Source organism: Sus scrofa, chromosome 3 (genome assembly GCF_000003025.6).
Source record: "Sus scrofa isolate TJ Tabasco breed Duroc chromosome 3, Sscrofa11.1, whole genome shotgun sequence".
Lineage (NCBI taxonomy): Eukaryota > Metazoa > Chordata > Mammalia > Artiodactyla > Suidae > Sus > Sus scrofa.
The window spans coordinates 37,310,824-37,333,876 of NC_010445.4; the positions used below are offsets into that span (position 1 = coordinate 37,310,824).

General features: G+C 54.0%; 2 protein-coding genes across 3 annotated transcripts in view; one reads left to right on the plus strand and one right to left on the minus strand.

The window, feature by feature from the left end:
* Positions 92–13,882, plus strand: EEF2KMT (eukaryotic elongation factor 2 lysine methyltransferase). Its single transcript, XM_003124619.6, has 8 exons — positions 92–229; positions 1,989–2,051; positions 4,459–4,539; positions 5,093–5,194; positions 10,939–11,072; positions 11,149–11,444; positions 11,521–11,670; positions 13,450–13,882. Exons 1-8 carry the CDS (start codon positions 134–136, stop codon positions 13,548–13,550), a joined length of 1,023 nt encoding a protein of 340 aa, XP_003124667.3. The 5' UTR covers positions 92–133; the 3' UTR covers positions 13,551–13,882.
* The window catches only part of ALG1 (ALG1, chitobiosyldiphosphodolichol beta-mannosyltransferase), a 16,677-nt gene continuing 6,525 nt past the window's right edge, over positions 12,902–23,053 (minus strand). Inside the window, exons 5-13 of one of the 2 annotated variants that reach the window (XM_013995667.2) lie at positions 21,597–21,686; positions 21,180–21,290; positions 20,185–20,306; positions 19,985–20,023; positions 19,576–19,635; positions 18,690–18,800; positions 17,054–17,168; positions 15,707–15,782; positions 12,902–14,699 (exon numbers count right to left, since the gene is read on the minus strand). In XM_013995667.2, coding sequence (XP_013851121.2) covers positions 14,568–14,699; positions 15,707–15,782; positions 17,054–17,168; positions 18,690–18,800; positions 19,576–19,635; positions 19,985–20,023; positions 20,185–20,306; positions 21,180–21,290; positions 21,597–21,686 — 856 coding nt within the window. In that variant the 3' untranslated portion in view covers positions 12,902–14,567. Of the gene's footprint in view, positions 14,700–15,706; positions 15,805–17,053; positions 17,169–18,689; positions 18,801–19,575; positions 19,636–19,984; positions 20,024–20,184; positions 20,307–21,179; positions 21,291–21,596; positions 21,687–23,053 lie in introns of both variants that reach the window. The other variant, XR_001307482.2, reaches the window with a different exon arrangement.

Genomic DNA, 23,053 nt, shown 5'->3' on the forward strand with positions numbered 1-23,053 from the left:
ACTCCCAAGACCCGCCTCCCAGGGCACGAGCAGCGCCTGGCCCCGCCCCTGCCTGCGTATGGCCTCGGGCCGCCTCCAGGCTCCGCCCTGCTCCCGCCCCGTCTCCCAGGGAACGCCACGGCCCCGCCCCGCCATGGCGCCTGAGGAGACTGCGGACGCCGCGAGGCTGCTGTGGAGTTTCGAGCGCCGCTTCCTGGCGGCGCGCGCACTGCGCTCTTTCCCCTGGCAGGTGGGCGGCTAGGTGGGCGCACAGAAGGCGGGTAGGGGGCGCCGGGGGGTGGGGGGGTCAGGATGGGACCGGGTTCCGGGCTCACATCCCCGCCCTCCCTGCCACGTGACGGCCTCTGCTCCTGGCAACACCCTTGGATCCCCCAGCATCTTCGCAGCTCTCCAGGGCTGGCGGCGCAGAGCAGGAGATCCTTCTGCGCGCCCCTGGCCCACCCTGTGCTCAGCCATCAGCTCCTTCCGTCCCTGGGGCCCTTCCTACCCTTCGCTGACTTTGCAAACTGAATCTCACAAATTGAAGGAATGTGAGGTTTCCTTCCAACTCCCTTTTTTCACTGGAGTTTTTAGGATCACGGACAGTTCGTGACTTTTCTTTAGCCAGTTATCATCCTGGCCTTGGGTAACAGCTGCTGCTGCTGCTCATTTAAATAGCCAGCAGTCTCAAGACAGCGGGAGACCACGCTGCCTTGAGCGCAGTGACCAGGTCACAGACCCCCTTGGGCCTCCTGAACTCATAGTATCAGTAGCATTGGACAAAATGTTCTCAGAGTCAGCTGATGGAAGAGACAGGAAGATACAGAACTGTCTGGGAAAAAGCTCACCTCCCTGCCCAGGGGACCTGCCATCCCACACAGGCACAGGGCAGAGGTAGCTGCTGCCTTTTGCCAAGACAGGGGTTCTAAGGACACTGCCTTCTTTAAATTCATAATTCATGTGCGGTGAGCTCATTGGGATGACTCAGTTTGGACACATAGTCCTCCCCACGTCTGCCCCATCTTAAGAGTGGTAGTTAGTCTTTTATATTCTTTCATTGATACAAACCATATCACATTCTGGGAGAGCATTTCCCATCAGAAAGGAATTACACATTTTTTAACCCAAAATTTAAACCTTTATGATGCCCCAATGCATGGGTCCCAATTCCATATTGACTATAATTGCTCAGGCGAAGTGAGTGCTTACTCTGCACAGGCCCATGCTAAGCACTTGCTTACATACACCCACAGCCCCCGTGCAGTGGGAACTATTGTTATCACTGGTTTGACCAGAAAGGTTGAGAGCAGACGTGGAAGACCGCCTGCCCGCTTTGAATCCTGGGCCCACCCCGCACAAGCTGTGTGACCCTGGGCAAGTGACTGTCTCTCTGTGCCTTACGAGTGAAACAGAGGTTGGAATGATGCTGAACCTCATAGGGCTGTGGTCAGATTACATGAATATGTGTTAGCTAGTGTTTTTCTTCTGTTACCACATGTTTGCTGAAGGCACATGAGCCAGACACCAGGATGGGTAACATATAAACAAGGCTCTGCTTAGATGGGAGAGCCATATGCAGGAAAGTACAACAGGGAAACGGATCAAATTAGGAGAAACGGGAAGGCCTTCCAAGGAGGTGACATAGGAGCTGGGATCTCTGCAGCGATGCAGGCAACCTTCCACGAGAGGGTCTCAGGGAGCCTATCAGGTAGGTGTTAGTTCCTAGCGGACCAGTTCAGCCACAAAGCTGATCTGTGACCCAGGTGAGGCTAAGCTGCCAGGGCTAATGCAAACGGAGTCTGTCTTCTGACATTCTTCCTCTGACTCATCCGGATGTAACCCGGACGTCTCAGGTCAGGCTTTCAGCCGTGTGTGCTTCACATCATTTGGCCCCAGGTCTCTGGGGAGAGATCACTTAGCACTTTGCCAACATGTCCTATTGCATGTTTAATGTTCCTGTGATAATGCCCTTGAGATTTCTCTCTCTCTGCCCTCCTCTCTTTGGATAGAGCCTAGAAGAGAAATTAAGAGACTCGTCAGGTTCTGAGCTGCTGCTGGATATTTTGCAGAAGGTAAGAATCACAGAATCGCTGGGACGGGTCACTGGCCTGAGCTGCCCATGAAGATGTAACAGCCCCACGGTGTGTGCACACGTATCCTTTAAAAAAGACACTGCATCCGGCTTGAGCACCTCAGACAGCTCCAGCGCTTCTGTTTTCTTAGATGAAGACATCAAAATGTACAAAAATCCACAGGAGAGGAGGGAATCTGGGGATGTTTTTTTTTAAACTGTCCACAGAGGGAAGTGAAGATGACAGCTGTGGGAATATCTAGCGTTTGCTAGCTGCTCAGAGACTTTCCTAGCTGCTCAGAGACTTTCTTCTTTGTGTATAAGGGGAAAACAAGGAGGCGAGTCTTGCCTATCCCTGTGTCTTTTCTAGTTGTGGATGGACCCCTGCTTTTTGGAGGTGGGTTTTGGACTCTAAGACACATCTGGGTGCAGGTAGAGGAAGGACCACCACTCTGCCTGGCCTGTCCCCCGCTGCCCCTGGCCCTGTGGATCAGGTGTGGATCACACTGCATCTGGGCTCTTTACCCACCGAAGGGTCATGAATCCTTCTGAAACCCCAAAGTTACGGACTCTCCCCCTAGAGAAAAATGCAGCAGGAAAGTAGGTTTAGTGTACAAAAGCATGTGAGTCGCACACCTGCCTCCAACCAGCAGTCCCATCCAGAGAGCGCAGGTTCAGAATTTGTGTATGGAGAGCAAACCAAGAGCAGCCGTCTGACCACCACGTGGCGAAGGTGCAGGCGTAACTAGGGAGACCCCGGGGGGATCCAGCAGACCCAACATCTCTGAGGTCCCCATCTTACAGCCTTTTCTGATTCTCACCCAGGGGTTAAAGCCTAACACCGGCCACCCAGAAAGCCCCTAAAAGCGTCATGTGGGTGTTTTGTGGCCCTCGAATCAAATCGTGTCCCCCCAGCAAACAAGCCTCATGTGACCAGGCCTCTCTTCTCCCTGCTCCTGTCCCCGAAAAGGCTGGTCCAGCGCAGCCTCAGAGCCCACCCAAGCTGCCCTCCTGCCTGGAACTCCCTCCCCTGCTCTTTGCTTCTCGAGGCTTCAGCTGAAGCGTTGCCCTGAGAGTCCCCATCTCCCTCCACCACATCCCAGGCAGAGGCCAGCTTGCTCTGTGCGGGCCCCATAGCCCTGCAGCCCCAGACGTGCGCTCCAGAAGAGCAGATGCAGAATCTGCCTTCTTCCCACCGTGTGGGCTCTCGGCTCTTCCTCGGAGCCAGATAGTCCCACGTTTGTCCTCACTGTAAACTCTGGTGCCTGCCAGCTGCCCTAAGAAGGGATATGTCTTGGTCCTGCTGTAACAGATGCCACCACTCCGGTGGCTTATAAACAGCCGGAATTTATACCTCACAGTTCTGGAGGCTGGGAGGTCCAAGATCAAGGTGCCAGCAGATTGTTGTATGATGGCCTGCTTCCTGGCTCGTAGATGGCTGTCTTCTTGCTGTGTCCTCCCATGACAGCAGGGGAGGGAGCTCTCTGTGTTCTTTTTTTTTTTAACAGCTGCACTTGCGGCATGTGGAAGTTCCTGGGCAGGGGTTAAATTGGAGCTGCAGCTGCAGGCCTAAGCCACAGCCACAGCCACAGCCACACCAAATCCAAGCTGTATCTGAAGACCTACCCTGTAGCTTGCCACAACACTGGATCCTTAACCCACCAAGCCAGGCCAAGGATCAAACCACATCCTTGCAGAGACAACATCAGTTTCTTAATCCATGGAGCCACAATGGGAACCCCGGGGAGGAGTGTGTCTTTTTTATAAGGGCAGTAATCCAATTTATGGAGGCTTTAGCCTTATGACCTAATCATGCCCCCACCCCACCCCCCATATCACCACATTGGGTGTCAGATTCAACATGAGACTTTGAAATGGGCACAAATAATTCAGTCCACAGCAGGATGTTAGCCTGAGTCCTTGCATCCCATGTTCTTTCACAGAAAGGGCATTAGAAATACTGCCACAGTCCATGCCACTGTAGTGGAGAAATATTTTGGGGAAAGGCTTATACTTAGATGCATGAGGGTCAACCAGAGCCAGAATTCTAGGGATAGAGTAACGGGTTTGCCCTGTGTTCACTTGAAGCTCGAGGGGGACTTAAGGCAGCATCTCGGAAGTTCCCATTGTGGCTCAGGGGAAACAAATCCAATTAGTATCCATGAGGATGCAGGTTTGATCCCTGGTCTCACTCAGTGGATCTGGGATCCAGCATTGCTGGGAGCTGTGGCGTAGGTTGCAGATGGAGCTCAGATCCTGCATTGCTGTGGCTGTGGTGTAGGCCGGCATCTATAGCTCGAATTCGACCCCTAGCCTGGGAACTTCCATATGCTGAGGTGCAGCCCTAAAAAGCACAAAAAAAAAAAGGCAGCATCTCTCCAGCAGCCCACACTGTGTCCTTGCCACAGACTGTGCACCATCCTCTGTGCATGAGGCATCCACCACCGGTGAAGTACGCCCGCAGCTTCCTCTCGGAGCTCATCAGAAAGGTCAGTGATGGGCACCATCCCCCGGTGACCAGGCAGCGCTGGCGACGCAGCTGGCTCTCCAGAAGTGGGAGCACAGATCATCCGATGCCCTTGCCCTGCAGACCCCGGTACAGCAGGGGGCTCCGTGGGCAGCAGCTCCCAACTGGGTTCCACTGATGAGAAGCCGTGGAGGGCGGAGGAAGCGGGAGGCCAGGGCAGTTCCTCTCTGCTTCCAGGGGTCTCCAGCCCTCTCCCACCTGGCAACCCCTGAGTGTGGGAAACCCCACCTTCTCCCTCTGTCCTGCCAGCTCTCACCCCCTTTCTGCTGCCCTTCACTATACCGCACCCTCCCCTTCTCTAAACCTCTCTTTGAGCCCCCCCCCCATGTCCCCCAACCAGGTGCCCTGTATTAAGTCAGGCTACCCCCAGCCTCCGCTCCAGATAGGGTGAAAATCCTCCAGCCGTTTTTACAAGTCACAGTAAAAGCCAGCAGGTGGCTGGTTGGTATGATTTGTGAGGGTCACCTTAACCCTCTTGCTGAAGTGCCACCCGCCCTCCCCGCCCCTCCCCGCAGCATGAGGCTGTCCACACGGAGCCTCTGGACGAGCTGTACGAGGCGCTGGCGAAAGTCTTGACGGCCGAGGAGTCCACCCGCTGCCACCGGAGCTATCTGCTGGTAGGAGACGTGCGCCTTCCACACATGTACATGTGCACACACACACACAGAGTTAATTCAAGCTGCAGTCAGCCTCATGTGGGTTCAGGTCCTGACGCATCAGCTCCGTGGTCTTAGACGAGGTCCATTAACCTTCCTGAGCCTCATCTGTAAACCAAGCCCTTCAACAGGTAACACCCGTCGTCCTATGAGATGGCTGGGCTTAAAGCACCGCCACGTGAATTGCAAGCAGGGACCTGGCACTCAGACCCCAGTAAATACTTGGTGGATGGATGTTACAGGACAGCAGTCCCTTCTCACTGTCCACTGCCACCATCAGCACCCTGACAAATGCTGTGCCCTCTGACTGGTCTTCTGGCTTCTCACCCCACAGAAATCCGTTCTGCACAGAACCATGTTTGTTTCATGGTTAAAGAACACTTTAGGAATTCCTATCGTGGTGCAGCGGAAACAGATCTGACTAGGAACTATGAGGTTGCGGGTTCGATCCCTGGCCTCACTCAGTGGTTAAGGATCCAGCGTTGCCGTGAGCTGTGGTGTAGGTTGCAGACGTGGCTCAGATATGACATTGCTGTGGCTCTGGCGTAGGCCGGCAGCAACAGCTCCGATTGGACCCCTAGCCTGGGAACCTCTATATGCCATGGGTGGGGCCCTAAAAAAAAGACCAAAAAAAAAAAAAAAAGAATACTTTAACCTTTTGTTATAAAACATAGATACAGAAATGGAGTTCCTATTGTGGCTCCGAGGGTTAAGAACCCAACGAGGATCCATAAGAATGTGGGTTTGACCCCTGGCCTCCCTCAGTGGGTTAGGGATCCGGTGTTGCTGCAAGCTGCGGTATAGGTCACAGACGCGGCTTGGATCTGGCATGGCTGTGGCTGTGGCATTGCTGGCAGCTATGGCTCAGATTCAGCCTCTAGCCTGGGAACCTCCATATGCCATGAGTGTAGCCCTAAAAAGACTAAAAAAGAAAAGAAAAAAAAAAACATATAAAGAAAACCACACAAAAGAATTAGATTATTACATCATTGCAAGATGGCCACCATGGTAATTGTCAATCTCGTCAAGGACTTAGGCAGCCAGGCCACAGGGCCCTCATCTGCCCCATCCCTGTCCCAGCCCTCCCTCCCTTGCAGAGTACTGGCTCTGCAGTCTTCTCACTTCCATGAGTTCCCCTGGACACCTGCACTTGGACTTGCCTGTTGACCAGATCTGGCTCAAAACCTCCCTTCATATGCAGGCGCCCCAGCTCTTTCTCTTCCTGGCATTTCCTCCTGAGCAGCCCTGGCGGTTTGGCCTAAACAGCTTTCCCAGCTGGCTTTGGGTTGCACGCGTGTGGAACCATAGCTTGTTCCTTCATCTTCTGTTTCCGGCCAATTGCCATCTGGATTCAGAGGCCCACTCCTGTCTGTTGATCCCTTGGGCAAGAACACAACTGGGGTTCTAGAAGGCACAATATCTGTTTTTCATTCTCTTTGTGGTAGCAGTTGCACATGCTTAAAGCTTAGAGCTTAGACTCATTAATTCATGAGACATGGCAAAAGGGTGGTTTTCTATCATTTTGTTCTCATTCATTAGCTGGAGTTTTTTTTTTTTTTTTGTCTTTTGTCTTTTGTCTTTTGTCTCTTTAAGACCACACCCGTGGCATATGGAGGTTCCCAGGCTAGGGGTCTAATCAGAGCTATTGCTGCCGGCCTACACCACAGCCACAGCAACGTGGGATCTTAGCCACGTCTGCTACCTACACCACAGCTCACGGCAACCCGAATCCTTAACCCACTGAGCGAGGCCAGGGATTGAACCTGCAACCTCGAGGTTCCTAGTTGGATTTGTTTCTGCTGCGCCACAACAGGAACTCCAATTAGCTGGAGAAATTTGATAAGGACATGCCTCCTTTCATCCGAATTTTGTTACCTGCTGGTACAGCGCAGGGGAAAGGTGACATGCAGACTTAATTCTTTCCTTTTCAAGTTAGTGAATTGGTTTCCTGTCATTCTCAGTAGGGCTTTGGTCCATTGCAAAGTGGGTCATTATGTGCTCTTTTGAGCCATTTCAAATAGGCTTCTGGGTCCTTTGACATCACCTCGTAGATTTCTTTCTTTTTTTTTGTTTTTGCTATTTCTTGGGCCGCTCCGGTAGCATATGGAGGTTCCCAGGCTAGGGGTCGAATCAGAGCTGTAGCCACCAGCCTACACCAGACCCAAGCAACGCCAGAGCCAAGCCGTGTCTGCAACCTACACCACAGCTCACAGCAACGCCGGATCCTTAACCCACTGAGCAAGGCCAGGGACCGAACCTGCAACCTCATGGTTCCTAGTCGGATTCGTTAACCACTGCGCCACGACGGGAACTCCACCTCGTAGATTTCTTACTTCACTTTATGTGAAGCTTTTCCAGACTCATCTTGTATGTTTCCTGCTCCAGACCTGAAATCAGCCATATCTTCAAGAAGCCCTGGTTTCTCTTAGTGGGAAATGATATTCAGATATACACAGTCTGGGCATTAGAGATGATCCCTGCTGCTATCCATGGACAGAGCTAGGATATGAATGGAGATAGAGAGCCATAGTTTTTGTTTTTGTCTTTTTAGGGCCACACCCGCAGCATAAGGAGGTTCCCAGGCTAGGGGTCAAATCAGAGCTGGAGCTGCCGGCCTCCACCACAGCCACAGCCACGCCAGATCTGAGCCACATCTGCGACCTACACCACAGCTCATGGCGACACCGGATCCTTAACCCACTGAGCAAGGCTAGGGACTGAACCCACATCCTCATGGATACTAGTCAGGTGCATTAACCGCTGAGCCTCAGCAGGAACTCCCATATCCATACTATTTAAGAGAAAATATCCCTTGAGTCCATATTGCTGTTTCTAACGCAAAATCAGAACAGCAGAGTTTATACTCGGCCTTTTCTGCATTGTGTCCCCATCTGCTTTCTTCTGCACTGGAAATTCTGCTTCTCAAGGTCACAGGGGATGACGTTAGGCTATTCCCCACCCGCCTACTGGCTTTATCCCCATATTACTGAGGCAGCCGACTCAACACAACAGGCTAGGAGTTCCTGTCCGTCGTGGCGCAGTGGTTAACGAATCCGACTAGGAACCATGAGGTTGCAGGTTCCATCCCTGCCCTTGCTCAGTGGGTTAAGGATCCGGCGTTGCCGTGAGCTGTGATGTAGGTCACAGACGCGGCTCAGATCCCTCATTGTTGTGGCTCTGGCGTAGGCCGGCGACTATAGCTCTGATTTGACCCCTAGCCTGGGAACCTCCATATGCCACGGGTGCGGCCCTAGAAAAATGGCAAAAAAAAAAAAAAAAAAAAAAAAAAAAAAAGGCTAATCCCTGCCACCAACTGTGGTTAGTGTAACTGTGAACATTTTTATACACTCTATCCTCATCCTTCCTACATTGTCATCACAGAGCCGTTACACAGTATCACCACAAACTCAGCTGCTCAGAGCAACATCAGTACCTCCTTGTAGTTAGCTGTCAGAAGTGTGCTAACATGAGACTCACAGAGCTAGAACCAAAGCATCTGCAGGACTGGGCCCTGGGGGAGAACCATTCCAGGCCGTTCAGGTCATTTGGCACAATTGCATTTCCTGTGGCTGCAGGACTGAGGTTCCATTTTTCCTCCCTGGCTCTTGACCGGGGGTGGTTCTCAGCTTCTAGAGGCCACCCTGTCCCCTGACTTGTGCCCCCTTCATTCCAAAGCCGGCAACCGCTTCAGATGCCTACTGCCTCATCTTCCTCTGCATCTCCCAGACTTCAGCCTGATGACTAAATCGAGCCCACCTGGGTAATCCAGGCTACCATCCTGATGTCAAATTCTGTGACCTTAAGTGCATCTTCAGTGTCCCTTCGCCAGGTGGCCTAACTCAGTCACAGGGTCCAGGGATTCAGGCAGAAACGGTACCAACCTTGTGCACATACCAAAGTCTCTTCTCAGTCTCTGTGCTGGGCTGTATATTGATGTCTCTAGCCATTTGGTTTGTCTCAAGTTCATTTTCTCAGAGGTTAAGAAGGGCTTGTGGCGTGGACCTTCCTGAGTTCTTGCATATTAATAACAGTTTGAGCCGATTATCCTTGAATCCTGGCTCACACCTTCTCTTCCTGAGTTTTTTGTTTTTTGTTTTGAGGTGGGGGCTGCACTCGCATTGTCGGTTCCCAGACTAGAGCTCAAACCCATGCCACAGCAGTGACAGGGCTGGATCCCCAACCCACCGAGCCACCAGGAACTCCCTGAGTTTCTTAAATATATTTCTCCATTTTCTTTGCCATAAAGCATTACTGTGCAAAAGCCTGATAATCATTTAATTTTCTTGCCCTTTTTTGTCCATGCCCTTTTCTCTGAGACAGCCGGAGCATTCCTTCTTCCCAGTCCAGTAATTCTATTAGACTGCCTCTCAAGGTTGAGATCCTTCTGGGTCAGTGACCTTGGGCGCAGTTGTATATTCCTTTAATATGCCTTTCCAATCTTTGATTTTTCAGGAGTGGTCTCTCGAATTTTGTTTTTTCAGTGTTTGTTCTTTACTTTCATTTTCCATTCAATGGACCTAAAGATGGGTGGCTTAAACAGCAGAAATTTATCATCTCTCAGTGCTGGAAGCTCTAAGTCCAAAATCAGAGTGTTGGGAGTTCCTGCTGTGGTGCAGTGAGTTAGGGATCCAGTGTTATCTGTTGTCTCTGTGGCGGTGGCAGCCACAGCTGCAGCTCGGATTCCATCCCTGGCCCGTGAGCGTCGTAGTATCAAGGGTGCAAACATTTAAAAAAAAAAAAAAAAAAAGCAGGGTGTGGGCAGGGCTGGTCCATCTAAAGCTGCGAGGGAAGGATGAGGGCCAGCCTCCCTCCTCAGCCTGCACACAGCCGTCTCCCCTCCTGTGTCCCAGCGTCCTTCACATCAGAACACAGTCAGACTGGGTTCGGGTCGCCTTTATACCCTCACGTTAAACATCATTCCCTCTTTAAAGACCCCACCCTGTCTCCAAAAAGGAGGACTTCAGCATGTGACTCTGGGGAGGAAGTGATTCAACCTATAAGAGGCTCTTAATTTCTTTTTGGTTTTTAAAACTTCACTCCTTTCACCTCCCATCTCCTAAGGGTTTATCTGTTTTATGTTCTGTTTTTATCCCCGGTGCTCCTTTGAGTAGCCTTTATTACTGAAATGACGTGTTCTGTTTCTAGGGGCCCTTTGGGCCTCGCCACAGAGCCCTCACGCCCCCCACTCCTGGGCTGGGCAAGTCCTCTCCCGGCTGGGCCCCTGCATTTCCAGGGATGCCTGTGGGCTCTGGCCCCTGTGCCCAGGTCCACCATGTGCCCCACCTCTTCCCTCTTCTGTCTCTACTGGCAGGTTGACCTCACGAAGGTCATCTCTCTTGCCGGTGGCTTCCTGTGACTTTTTTTTTTTTAAGGACCGCACCCACATTTTATGGAAGTTCCCAAGTTAGGGGTCGAATTGCAGCTACAGTCACCAAGCTACACCACAGCTGCAGCAACCCCAGGTCCAAGCCACATCTGTGACCTACACCACAGCTCACAGCCACGCCACTTCCTTAACCACTGAGTGGAGCCAGGGATCGAACCCACATCCTCATGGCTACTAGTTGGGTTCTTAACCCACCGAACCACAATGGGGAACTCTGCTTCCCGTGACTTGTAGACTCAAATCCTAATTCCTTATGGGGCCCATGAGGCCCCCACCTGCCCCGGTCGCTGGGTTAATTCTCTCTCCTGTTCCCGCCTAGCCTTCCGGGGACGCAGTCACGCTGGCTGAGAGCTTAGCCATCATCTCCCACGGCACCACGGGCCTGGTCACGTGGAACGCCGCCCTCTACCTCGCAGAGTGGGCCCTGGAGCACCCGGCGGCCTTTGCTCACAGGTGACCTGGGGCGCAGGGCTGGGCCCCGGGCTGCCTAGCCACAGCGCAGCCCTGGACACGGCCCCTCCTCCCCCAGGACTGTCCTCGAGCTGGGCAGCGGAGCCGGCCTCACGGGCCTGGCCATCTGCAAGACGTGCCGTCCCCGCGCGTTCGTCTTCAGCGACTGTCACAGCCTTGTCCTCGAGCAGCTCCGCGGGAACATCCTTCTCAATGGCTTCTCATTGGAGCCGAGTGTCAGCACCCCCTCCGAGCCCCCAGGACACGACACCCCCCAGGCAGAGAGCCCCAGGGTGACAGTGGCCCGGCTGGACTGGGACGTGGTGACAGTCCCTCAGCTCGCGGCCCTCCAGCCAGACATTGTCATTGCAGCAGGTATCGCCCAGCTCAGGCCACTGGGGCCCTGGGTCCTGGAGGAGCCCCTTCCAGTAACCCGGGGTTCTCACCGCAGATGTGCTGTACTGCCCGGAAACTCTACTCTCCCTGGTCGGGGTACTGCAGAAGCTCTCTGCGTGCCGGAAGGACCAGCGGGCTCCTGATGCCTACGTTGCCTTCACTGTCCGCAACCCGGAGACATACCAGCTGTTCATCACGGAGCTGGGTGAGCCCTGGGCCTGGGACAGGCTGCCATCCACTGCAGGACTCGGGGGCTGCTAGCTCTGAGAGGCCAGCCACCCAGGCCTGCGGGGACACTGTGCTGGCCCCACACAGGACTCCAGGGAGGCAGTAGCTAGGAAAGTCAAAGAATGGGGCTGTGGAGCCAAGGCGGGAGCCCCAGACCATGATCTGCTGGGCAGACAACCCCCCCACCCCCCCCCCACCCCCGTTCAGAAGGTCAGCAGAGGGAGCAGGTGCTCTGGGGAGGGGGAGGCAGTTTATACTGTCATCTCGGAAGTCTGAGGCCAGCAGTCCTGGCCTGTGTTTAGGGCAGGTTTTGAGAGCCTTTGGGCCTGTTTCCTTGTCAAAACGGAGACGGTATGGATGCCAGCGGGTATCAGGGTAGATGAGTTCTGGCCACACAGAGGTCAGGCGTGGGCTCTAGAGCTGGGTCCCGCCACCCACCCAGGTGGCGCTGGGCCAGCCTCTCCCCGTCCTCACTGTACAGTGGAAACATCCACTTGCAGGTGGCATGGGGCTGGCACGCGAGCACACTCAGGAAGAGGGCAGCTGCCCTTACTAGATCAAACCCACAGTAAATGAAGAGCAAAGCATGCTTTTAGAGGAGGGAGGAGTCTGCCTGGATCCTCACTGCTGCAGGTGGGCACAGTCCTCAGACCCGACCTGTGGCCTGTGTCCACCCCTCCAGCGTGGGGATGGGGTGGGGTGTGCTGTCTTCCTGTCTCAGCCCAGAGGACACCTCCGTGCGAGTCAGCTGAGTAATGACCCAGGGACCCACGGATTAGAGCCAGACAGCAGGCTCCACTTTCCACCCCCCAAACCCCATGACCCTTGCCCCGCAATGCCCACCACATGCCAGGGCTGACCAGGGCCACCACCGTGCTTGCCCCAACCACCCCCACTAAGCAGAGCCCCCCCACTGCTGCCTCTGCCACAGAGACGACCAGTGCCCGCCCCCGTACACCGTGCCCCACTGACAGAGGGCTATTCAGCCTCAAAATAATGAAGTCCTTCTTCAGATGCTTATGTGAAAAAATATCCATGCGTTATTTTTTTTTTGGCCACGCCCATGCATGTGGAAGTTCCAGGTCAGGAATCAAACGTACACCACTGAGCTGCTGCAGTGACAATGCTGGTTCCTAACCCATTGAGCCACCAGGGAACTCCCCACAGTGTATTTCAAGTGAAGAAAGCTGAGGGTGCTAAACAGTATATGTAGTATAAGCCCATTTTTATTTAAAAAAATAATCATGTTAACATACACATGGGAAAAGTGCATACACCAATTAATATTGCTGACATGTTCTACTCAGGCAGGATCATGACACTTACACACTGTCCAGCATTTCATTTTATAAATACTAATTTTCCATTCATAAAAAGTAAGGACAAATGATCCTCCCTCCCCAAGGGCTCCTCAGACATCTGTGCTTACAAAGATGACATGAGCCCTTTCAAAGGCACGTCCATCCAAATGGTCAGGCAGACATGGTCAAACCTCGGTCAGACCGAGCTGTGCCCTGGGATGGGGTGGGGGATGCAGGGAGTGACAGGGAACCCAGCCAGGCCATGACCTTCCAGGGTACACATGGCCCAGTGGACAGATGGCAGACCTGGCTGCCATGAGCGGCTTACAGACAAGACTCCTGGCCCCACCTCTGGAGGCCGATTCCAGGAGTCTGGATGGGGGCTGGAAATCTGTGTCTATATGCCCCTACCCCCCAAACCCCAGCACCCTGAGACACATACATTTTGTTTCCAGACCAAGCTGGGATCCTGTGGGAAGTGGTGCCTGGTCATGATCAGAAGCTGTTCCCCTATGAAGAGTGCTCGGAGATGACAATTCTGAAACTAACACTGTAGGTTTACAGTTTTGAAAAATAATGTGAAAATTAAATCACCATCCTAGGACTTTTTTGGCCGCACCGGCAGCATGCATGAGTTCTGGGGCCAGGGATCAAGCCTGCGCCACAGCAGTGACAGCACCAGGTCCTCAACCTGCTGAGCCAGCAGGGAACTCCCTTAGAAAGAATTTTTTTTTTATTCCAGTTGATTTACAATGTTCTGTTGATTTCTGCTGTAAATATACAGAATTTTTATGTGGGAAAGCTGCTAAAACATCCATTGGACTTGAATGTTTGAGGAACATTAAATTCTGAATCAAACGGTGTTCCACATTAAACTGTTCAAGTGTGTTTGTGCCCCTTTCTGCCTGTTGTCTCAGTTCTCGAGCAAATCACCATAAATCATTAGAGATGAAAATTTAAGGCTCAGTGATAAGCATTTCATTTGTGCAAATAAAAACATACACAAAGTCTGTTTGTCCCCAGCCTGGACACACGTCCCTCAGGGAGCCAAGCCTGCTGTGCACGTGGGCGGTCTAACAACCCCTGCAGTGCAGTGGGCTGCATACCTGTTTCCAAGACAGAAATCAGAATGTCAGGGACACGACCCGACCTGTCGGATGCTGAGAAAGGCAGAAACAGCAGGAGACAAGAGGAACAAGGAGATGCTGAAGATGCCACAAGCAAATAACAGGAAGGCCATAAGACGGGGGGGGGGGGGGGGGGATTTCACAAGACTGAAAAAGAATACGAGTGAAGAGATTCAGCACCTCCAAAGAAACCAGGCAGAACCAGTTTGCCGGGCCACAAACCTGAAGATTAAAAGTAACTTAATTCCCCTTCCTTTAAGCTGCCGTCCACCAGGCGGCGCTGCTCTACAGAGTTTGCCCAGGGACTGGCCAGCAGCGGAGGTGGCTGCGAGGAGGGGAGGGGACGGGACCGCCTTCTGGGGAGGAAGAGGGAGGGGAGGACGTCCGCGTGAGGGCCTTTCCACCAGTACAGACACTTCTGGGGTTTCTGTCGGCACCCCGAGGGGTCATGTGTCCGAAATCAAAGGAAGCACCGTCTGCTTCCAGCTCTCATCCCAGCGAAGCTGCTCTGACTCGCGGAGGTTCTCCCGGAACCGGTTCAGTTTGCCAGCAGGATCAGGAAACTTGGAGAGAAGCAACTAAGAGAAAAATAAAGGCAACAACTTACCTCCTCACCCTTCCCTCCCCTTCCCAGCTGCCACCCCGAGCTGCTCCTCCAGCTGCTCCTCCTTCGGGCAGCCTAGGCTCCCCCACATCCCCCAGCCCCAGCTTCCAGGCCGGTGAGTCTGCTCAAACCATCACCACACGTCCTGAACCACCAGAGTCTCCAGGAGCCTCCAGCAGGCCTCCCGCCCCTGCCCAGCTTCCACACCAGGCCTGGCTAACGAACCCTTCTCAACACAGCTGACCCCAGTGTCCCCAGGCAGCGAGACCCCTCCATCACCAGGCACAGGGGGGCCCTCACACCCAGGCCGTGCTCATCTCCTACTCGGCTCTGACCTGACAGCACAGCCGAGCTGCAGCGTTCACCATCCACAGCCCGTGCCCTGCAGCAGCCCCCACCTCTGCCATGCTGCTCCTTCCACCAAGAGCACCCACCCCTCGGCCTCAGCCCAGCATCATCCTGCCCATGTGCTGAGAGCCAGGCAATGTCTGCTCTTCCCAGCTCTGCTAAACTAAGCCAGGTGTCTGCAGACTCCAGCCTGTGCGCCACAGGCCGCCCTCCACCTGTCTTTGCAAATAAAGTTTTACTGGAACACAGCCACACCCTTTCATCCACAGGTTGTCAATGATGACAGTGTTTTTGTCATATGTAGTTAAGAAATTAGTATCCTTTGAAGATGCCCATCCATCGCCTAAGACTGCTCCAGGAAGCTCCCTTGATCCTCACTCCCTTCCCGGATCCAAACGCTCCCTAAATGCCACACACAGTCCACCTGGCTCTAGCGTCACCTGTGTGGTTTGGGCTCAGTAAACCCAGATGGCAGGTGGTGTGAGCCCTGATCCCCAGGCCTACAGGGGATCCAGGCCATGAGACCACCGCTCCCTCCCTCCCTCCGTCCGCTTTTCACCCAGACCCAGCCCAGGTCAGGAGCAAGGAATCTCCAAAACCCTGCAAGCCCCAGGCTGGAGGCAGACACGCTACCTGCAGCTGAGCTGCCAGCCCCTGCGCGTCCTCGAAGACCAGGCCGTTCTCCTCGTGTTTCACAAGTTCGTGTAAGCTGCAGAGACAAGGCAGGCTCTCTGGAAGACGCAGGGAGGAGAAACAGTGGCCACCCAGGCCCCACCCACCTGCGGGCTAGGCTGGGGGTCAGGTCTGGGTTAGGGAGCCTGTTCTTAGATTTGGCATCCGGACAGAAAAAGAGCCCTGGAAGGATACACATTAAAAACCCAGAAGGTCCCACGTGACTCAGCAGGTTAAGAACTCGACATTGTCTCTGCGAGGACGCAGGTTCGATCCCTGGCCTTGCTCAGTGGACTAAGGATCCGGCATTGCTGCAAGTTGTGGTATAGATCACAGACGTGGCTCAGATCCCGCATTGCTGTGGCTGTGGTGCAGGCCGACAGCTGAAGATCCAATCTGACCCCTAGCCTGGGAGCTTCCATATGCTGCAAGTATGACTGTAAAAAGGAAAAAGGAAAAAAATTAAAATCCATACCAACTTGGGGAAGGAGGGGCAGTAAGGAGATATTTGGACTTTCTGTGCTACATGCTCTTTTCTTTGAGAACATGCTCGGTAAGTTCTGCTTTTTTTTTTTTTTTTTTTTTTTAATTCCATGGAAGAGAAACCAGATACAAGACAACTCTGCTGGACACAAGCCTGTAGGTGATAAGGGGGCTGGCTGACCCCAACATGACCTGAGCCTAGGGTCTAACATCCTGGATTTCCCATGTGGAGGCTGGCCCCTCAGTGGGGCCACTGTCTCTAGAAGCTCTTCCAACACAGCCCCCTCCAGACACCCTCTCCTGTCCATCTTTGCCAGGAAGAGCGGAGGCAGAATCACACTCACTTAACTGATCCGCATCCAACTACGTGAGCGCAGACAAAAGGGAAAGAAAAGAAAGGTCTGCGTGAGTTGAAGGGCAAGTACAGCGCCGTCCTGCCCATTAGCAAAAGCCCCCACCTGGAGAATTTAAGGCTCGTAGCTTTGTGGTGGTTGTTGTTTTGTTTTTTGGCTGCGCCCACGGCCTGTGGAAGTTCCCAGGCCAGGGATGGAACCCGTGCTACAGCAGTGACAATACCGAATCCTTAACCGCTAAGCCACAAGGGACTCCAAACTCAGAGCTTTCATCCAACATGAGCCCTAAGTGGGAGTCGCCCGGTCTGCAAGGGCTCCCACTCCCTGTGGGTGGCTGAGCTGCCCCAACAATGCAGCCTCCAGGCAGGTCTCTGGGGCCAATTCTGACCACACTAGTCTCCCCGCCTCCTCCCCCCACCCCCAACTGCTGAGGCGAGACCCTGATCCAGGAAGACTGGGTTTCCGCTCCTACCACGGGAAGTTCACGGCGCACACAGGCAGGCAGCACCCGAACATGTCCACCACCTTCATGGGCAGGTCCAGGCCGCTGGAGGAGCGGTGCAGGCAGACACCCAGGTCCGCCGACCCTGCAGGGTGAGCATGAGGGTGAGGGGCCGTCAGTGCTGGCTGTGCACGCGGTGACCACACATCCCACGGGACTGTGGACCGAGGCCTTCGGGGAGGAGTGGAGAGGGGATAATATCTCCCCCAACCCTGCAGACGACCACCTGGAGTTGGCCCAGCAGCCTCGCGTGGGGCAGGGACACGGAGGTGCCTCCCACCTGCCACCCCAGCCATTCGGCCCTTTCTGAAAACTGCCCACCCTTCACCAAACCCCCTTTTACTCCTTAACCACGATGTTGTGATGTGGTTGGGGGGCAGGGGCTGATCATGCCTGCAGCATGTAGAAGCTCCAGGGCCAGGGATAGAACCCATGCCACAGCAGTGACAGTGCCAGATCCTTAACGTCTGCACCACCAGGGAACTCTCAACCAAAATAGATCTTAAAAGCTATAACAATTACTGCTCATAAGTTCAGAGTACCCTAAAAAGCAAAAAAAAAAAACAAAAAAAAAAAAACAAAAAAACACTGGTTCAGAGATTCTGCTTGGCATGATGGAACATTTGGGGAAGACACAGTCACGATAGTTGGACACCATGAATATAATTAGTGCCACTGGATTGCACAAACTTGAAAATGGTTAAAATGGCAAATTTTGCTATGTATATTTTCTCTCAATAAATAGAAAAGGAACCCAAAGCAGCCCCAACGGAACACCACGTGTCACTGAAGATCAGGCCAAGGACGAAACCCGGCATTGCTCGGTGGGGCAGGCGCTCCCGCCTGTAGAGGAGCCCCCAAGACCGCGGACTGGCTGCTGAAGACCGAGGCCTTAGCAACCGACAGACACCAAGCCAAGAGAGCAAGCCGGAAGGAGCTGAGCGGGCGGGCATCCTCCCTGAGCAAACCCACGCTGTGTAACTGTGTAACTCGGCACCTCTCAGACTTGGGAAGTAGCCCCCACCCAAGCCCAGCCCAGCCCTTCTGCCCAATGGAAGGGCAGGACTGACGGGAGGGCGTGGAGGCCTGGAGCGTGCAGATTTGAGATTTGACCTTGGCATACAGCCCACCAGGCAGGGAGGAGCTGGCACACCAGGGAACGGCCACATGTCCAGGAGCCAGGGCCCAACCCAGCCTGAGGCCTGCGAGTGTAGGCCCCTGAGCAGAGAATGACTTTTTTTTTCTTCTTTTTACAGCCACATCTGCAGCATATGGAAGTTCCTAGGCTAGGGATCAAATCAGAGCCATATCTGTAACCTACACCACAGCTCACAGCAACACCAACCAGATCCTTGACCCACTGAGTGAGGCCAGGGATCGAACCTGCATCCTCATGGATAGTAGCTGGGTTCTTAACCCACTGAGCTACAACTGGAGCTCTGAAGATGGCTTTAAATCTTTAAAGGATTGTAAAAATAAAGACTAGGCCAAAGAGGCTGGTAAAATACTTACTAAGCCTTTTCAGAAAACCTCTGTCCCCTGCCCTCAGTTATACCCCTTTAAACCCCAGCCCGCTCCCCATAGGCCTCCAGCCAGATGCTCTTACCTAGAAGCAAGGGGTAGTCCTGGGCCTCCAGCCACGGGGTACAGACCTGGATGTGCTGGAAGCGCTTCTGGCAGATGAGGTGGCTATAATACTCCTTCAGCGGCCCCTTGCCTGGCAGAGAAGACCAGTCACTGTACCAGCCCACCCCTGGCCCCGTCCCAGAGCCCCAGGCCTGAGAAGCCCCTGCGAGGCCCACGCTCGGCAACTCCAATCAGGCTCCCATCCAGCCCCTTCCAAAAACCCCCAGGAGTGTGCACGCCGACCAGAGATCACAGCCCTTCCCCCCAGCAGCTTGTGCCCAGCAGGCCTGAGGATGGGAACACGGTGGGATAAACTCTGGCCGGGAAGCACAGCACCCAATACAGCTTCTCTCACAGACTGCCCTATGCTCCGCACACTGCCCAACCCCCAAGGATGGCACAGCCTGAGAGGGGCGCTCCTGCCGCCCCTGGGGGCCCAGGGGGAGGGGGTGCCTAGGTGGGCCAGTAGGGCCAGGACCCTCCTTCTCCACCCCAATCTTCTCTGCTTCTCTCCCCTTGCTGGGCAACTTGGGAAATAGTCTTACATTGGACAGTGGACTCCTCTCATTTGTAACAACAACAAAAAGATGCTCGAAGACTACTGCGAAGAAAGCAGCTCAGCATCTCTCAGGTCATGATACCTGAGATGCAGATCTAGACTCTGCCCTGCTGGGACGCCCTTCTGATCTCAGCCTCCCCTCTGCCAAGCTGGTGCAGAAAACCATGTGCCAGAGAGCCAGGTGAGGATCAACCACACACATCACGTGCCTGACACGGGGAAGGCACCCATGACCAAGGTTATGGGCGTTCCGTCCACTCCACTGCCCCCACTGACTACGGGAACAGGCCCAGTCCCAGGTGGGTACCTGTTATAACACAGACCAGAGAAGGGAGGCTTTCTCCATCGTTGATCAGCTGTTCAAATTCTGTGTTGAAGAAATGAAATATGTGATAAACAGAAACCTGTATTCAGCCGAGAGAGGGGTTGACAGCATGGATGGGGGAGGGGAGGCGGGACAGGGAGATCCAGGGAGTGGGGGAGGGGCGCTGCTCCCAACTGCGCCATCCCACTCCTGGAGGCGGCCCTTCAGAGCGAGGCTGGTGGCTCAGGGACCCAAACAGAGAGTCAGGCCCGCCACCTGCACCCCGAGTCCCCGGGCCGGCCACCCAGTGGCCCTGAGATCATGGCAGAGGACACCACACAAGGCCAGGCACGCATCTCCCAGCTCCACAGCCCCTGACAAGCCCAGCTCCTGATCACAGCCACACACCTACTTTCTAACGCTGCCAGCAAGACGGAAAAGTCTTCATCCTCTGGGAGAAAAGAGAACCAAGCGTCAGCGGCCAGTTTCTAGACATGTCCCCACCCAGCTCAGTGTGCCCCCCCTTCTCCCTGGGGCCCCGTGCAGAGGACACAGGCTGTGCCAGGGGCCTGTACGAAACCAAAGGGCCTGGGTGGGGGTCAGTCCAGACACCTGTCCAGCTGGTGCTGCTGACCAACAGCGCCGGCCGCCCGTGAAGGTGGGTCACCACTGCACTCTGGGCATCCCGCTCTGTGAAGGCCGACCGCTCCATATCCAGGTCCGAGGGCTCTGAGCTGCAGGAGCAGAGACAGCCTGTGAGCTGCCACAGAGCAGGCCCTCAGGCCGCGGATGGCCGTCTCCCGCCACAGCGAGGCCCACAGGCTCCCGGTGGTCAGTGTGCAGCCACCACCTGAGGCCCATTTCTCTGTGTGAGCATGTATGCGTTGCTAGGGAATCACAACAGTGGATAAAACCAACTCAGCTCCCGCCTCACAGGGCTCAAGGTTCTCAGCATCCCTCAATTTTTTTTTTTTCCCCATTTTTTCGCAGCCTGGCAGCCCATGGAGTTCCCAGGCCAAGGATCAGTCTCGACCCAAGCCACAGCTGTGGCAACACCAAATCCTTAACCCACTGTGCCAGGCATCAAACCTGCATCCCAGAGCTCCCAAGACGCCAATGATCCCGCTGCGCCACAGCAGGAACGCCTCATCCCTCAACTTAAGAGGAGGCCGCTGTGGCCCCTCCAACTGTCCCGGGTAACTCTCCTTAGCCCTGAGAGATGCCCAGAGAACACACAGGTACCCAGACCCCGCCAGAGGGTCAGGAACCATGGGCGGCGGGGGCAGGGGGAGGACACCCACAGCCCAGTGCAGGGCAAACACTTCCCTAAGCGCCAAGAAGGAACACTGCAGGCCTGGGGGCCGCACCATCCCTGCTGCAAAACTCAGCTCTGCTCTTGTAGCACAGAACCAGCCACGGACAACATGTAAATACATGTGCTGTGCTCTAATAAAACGTCATTTACAAAAACAAGCAGCGGGCCTGCAGCCACAGTTTGTCAGGCCTTGGGTTCGCGGATCCCCGGGTCTGCGGCAAGGAGACAGGGGAGGGACCAGGTCACAGCGACCATACAGAAGGCAGCTGAAGGCTGAGGAGAGCCGACGTACCGGGCCCTGAACACAGAGTAGATGCGGCTCAGCTTCATAAAGAGCTGGTGTTGCAGGTCCAAGGGCGTCTCTTTAAAGAAAGATGCCGGCTTGTCATAGACGGTCACAGCTCTGCAACGAGATCATGGTGGGGCTTTACGGAGGGTGGGAGAAAGGGTAAGGAATATAAGACCCAGAAGGATCTAGAAGGAGGATGTCTGGGGCTCCAAATCTCCGACACGACACTTCCTTCCTTCTTGGGGAGGCACAGAGAGAAGTCCTAACATGCAAACTGCCTGCACCATGTGGCTGGCCGGGAAAGAAACGCCCTCAGCCTCCCCAAGCTAGCAACAACCTCCTGGAGCTCCCAATGCCTTGGCAACACGACACAGCAGCCAACCGTGCTGGGAGGGGCCCCTCGCCTCCCGAGGCCCTTACTTGATGCCCCAGTTCTCTGCCAGGTCTTCCCGCATCGCGTTGGTCACACACAGGTTCAGGTGGGACAGGCGGCCACAGAGCTTCTCGTACCTGAAAAGACGTGTCAGTGGTCAGCCCGGAGCTGGGCCGGGCACCCCTACCCCAGCGCCATGTGCTTCTGCACCTTCTCATAGAGAAGAGGCTGCAGAGCTGGGGTCTCCCAAATTCTTCCCAGTGCCTGCTCTGAACGCTGCCTGTACTATTCTCTCCTTCACACCTTTCTTTAAATCATATTGTTCTCTGGCTTAAATACAATTGCTTTCATGGGAAACCGTTTATCACCACAGAAGGGAAAATCCAGTCTCTCCTGCCATGAAAGAAGAAGAAATACAATAAAGGCCTCATTATCAAATCTCAGCCACATGGCGCTATTCCCTGCAACGGCTGTGGGACTGAGGCTCGCTCCCCATGTGTGACCAGGGGAGTTTAGCTAAAGTCAGCAGGGCGTTAGCAACAGATTAGCTCCAAACTGAGACTCGAGCCCTGATGACAGGGAAGAACTGAAAGAGAACTGGAAACGAAAGGGGTGACGGAACACGTGTGGGTCCCACGGCTGTTCCTTACTCAGGATGCAAGGAAAGCCTCCAGAGCTGGACTGCCTGGGCCTGAATTTTGGAGCCCACACTTCCCAGCTGTGTGGTAAGGGACATGAGGCGCTCAGCCTGGGGTCCCAGTTTATAAAAACAGAGTGATTCACAACAGCCAAGACAGGGAAACAACCTAAATGTCCATCAATGGATGACAGGATTAAGAAAATGTGGTATATATACACAATGGAATACTACGTAGCCATAAAGAACAACGAAATAATGCCATCTGCAGCAACATGGGTGCAGCTAGCGACTCTCATACTAAGTAAGTCAGAAAGAGAAAGGCAAATACCACATGATATCACTTATATCTGGAATCTACTATATGGCACAAATGAACCTTTCCACAGAAAAGAAAATCATGGACTTGGAGAACAGACTTGTGGTTGCCAAGGGGGAGGAGGACGGAGTGGGATGGACTGGGACTCTGGGGTTAACAGATGCAGACTCCTGCCTTTGGAATGGATGAGCTGTAAGATCCTGCTGTGTAGCCCTGGGAACTATATCTAGTAACTTATGGTGGAGCATGATAATGTGAGAAAAAGGAATGTATATATGTATGTGTGACTGGGTCACCTTGCTGAACAACAGAAAACTGATAGAACACTGTAAACCAGCCATAATGAAGAAAATAAAAATAAAAATTGCTTTTCAGGAGTTCCCGCGTGGCTCAGTGGTTAACGAATCCGACTAGGAACCATGAGGTTGCAGGTTCGATCCCTGCTCTTGCTCAGTGGGTTAAGGATCTGGCGTTGCCATGAGCCATGGTGTAGGTCACAGACGCAGCTCGGATCCCGCGCTGCTGTGGCTGTGGTGTAGGCCAGCAGC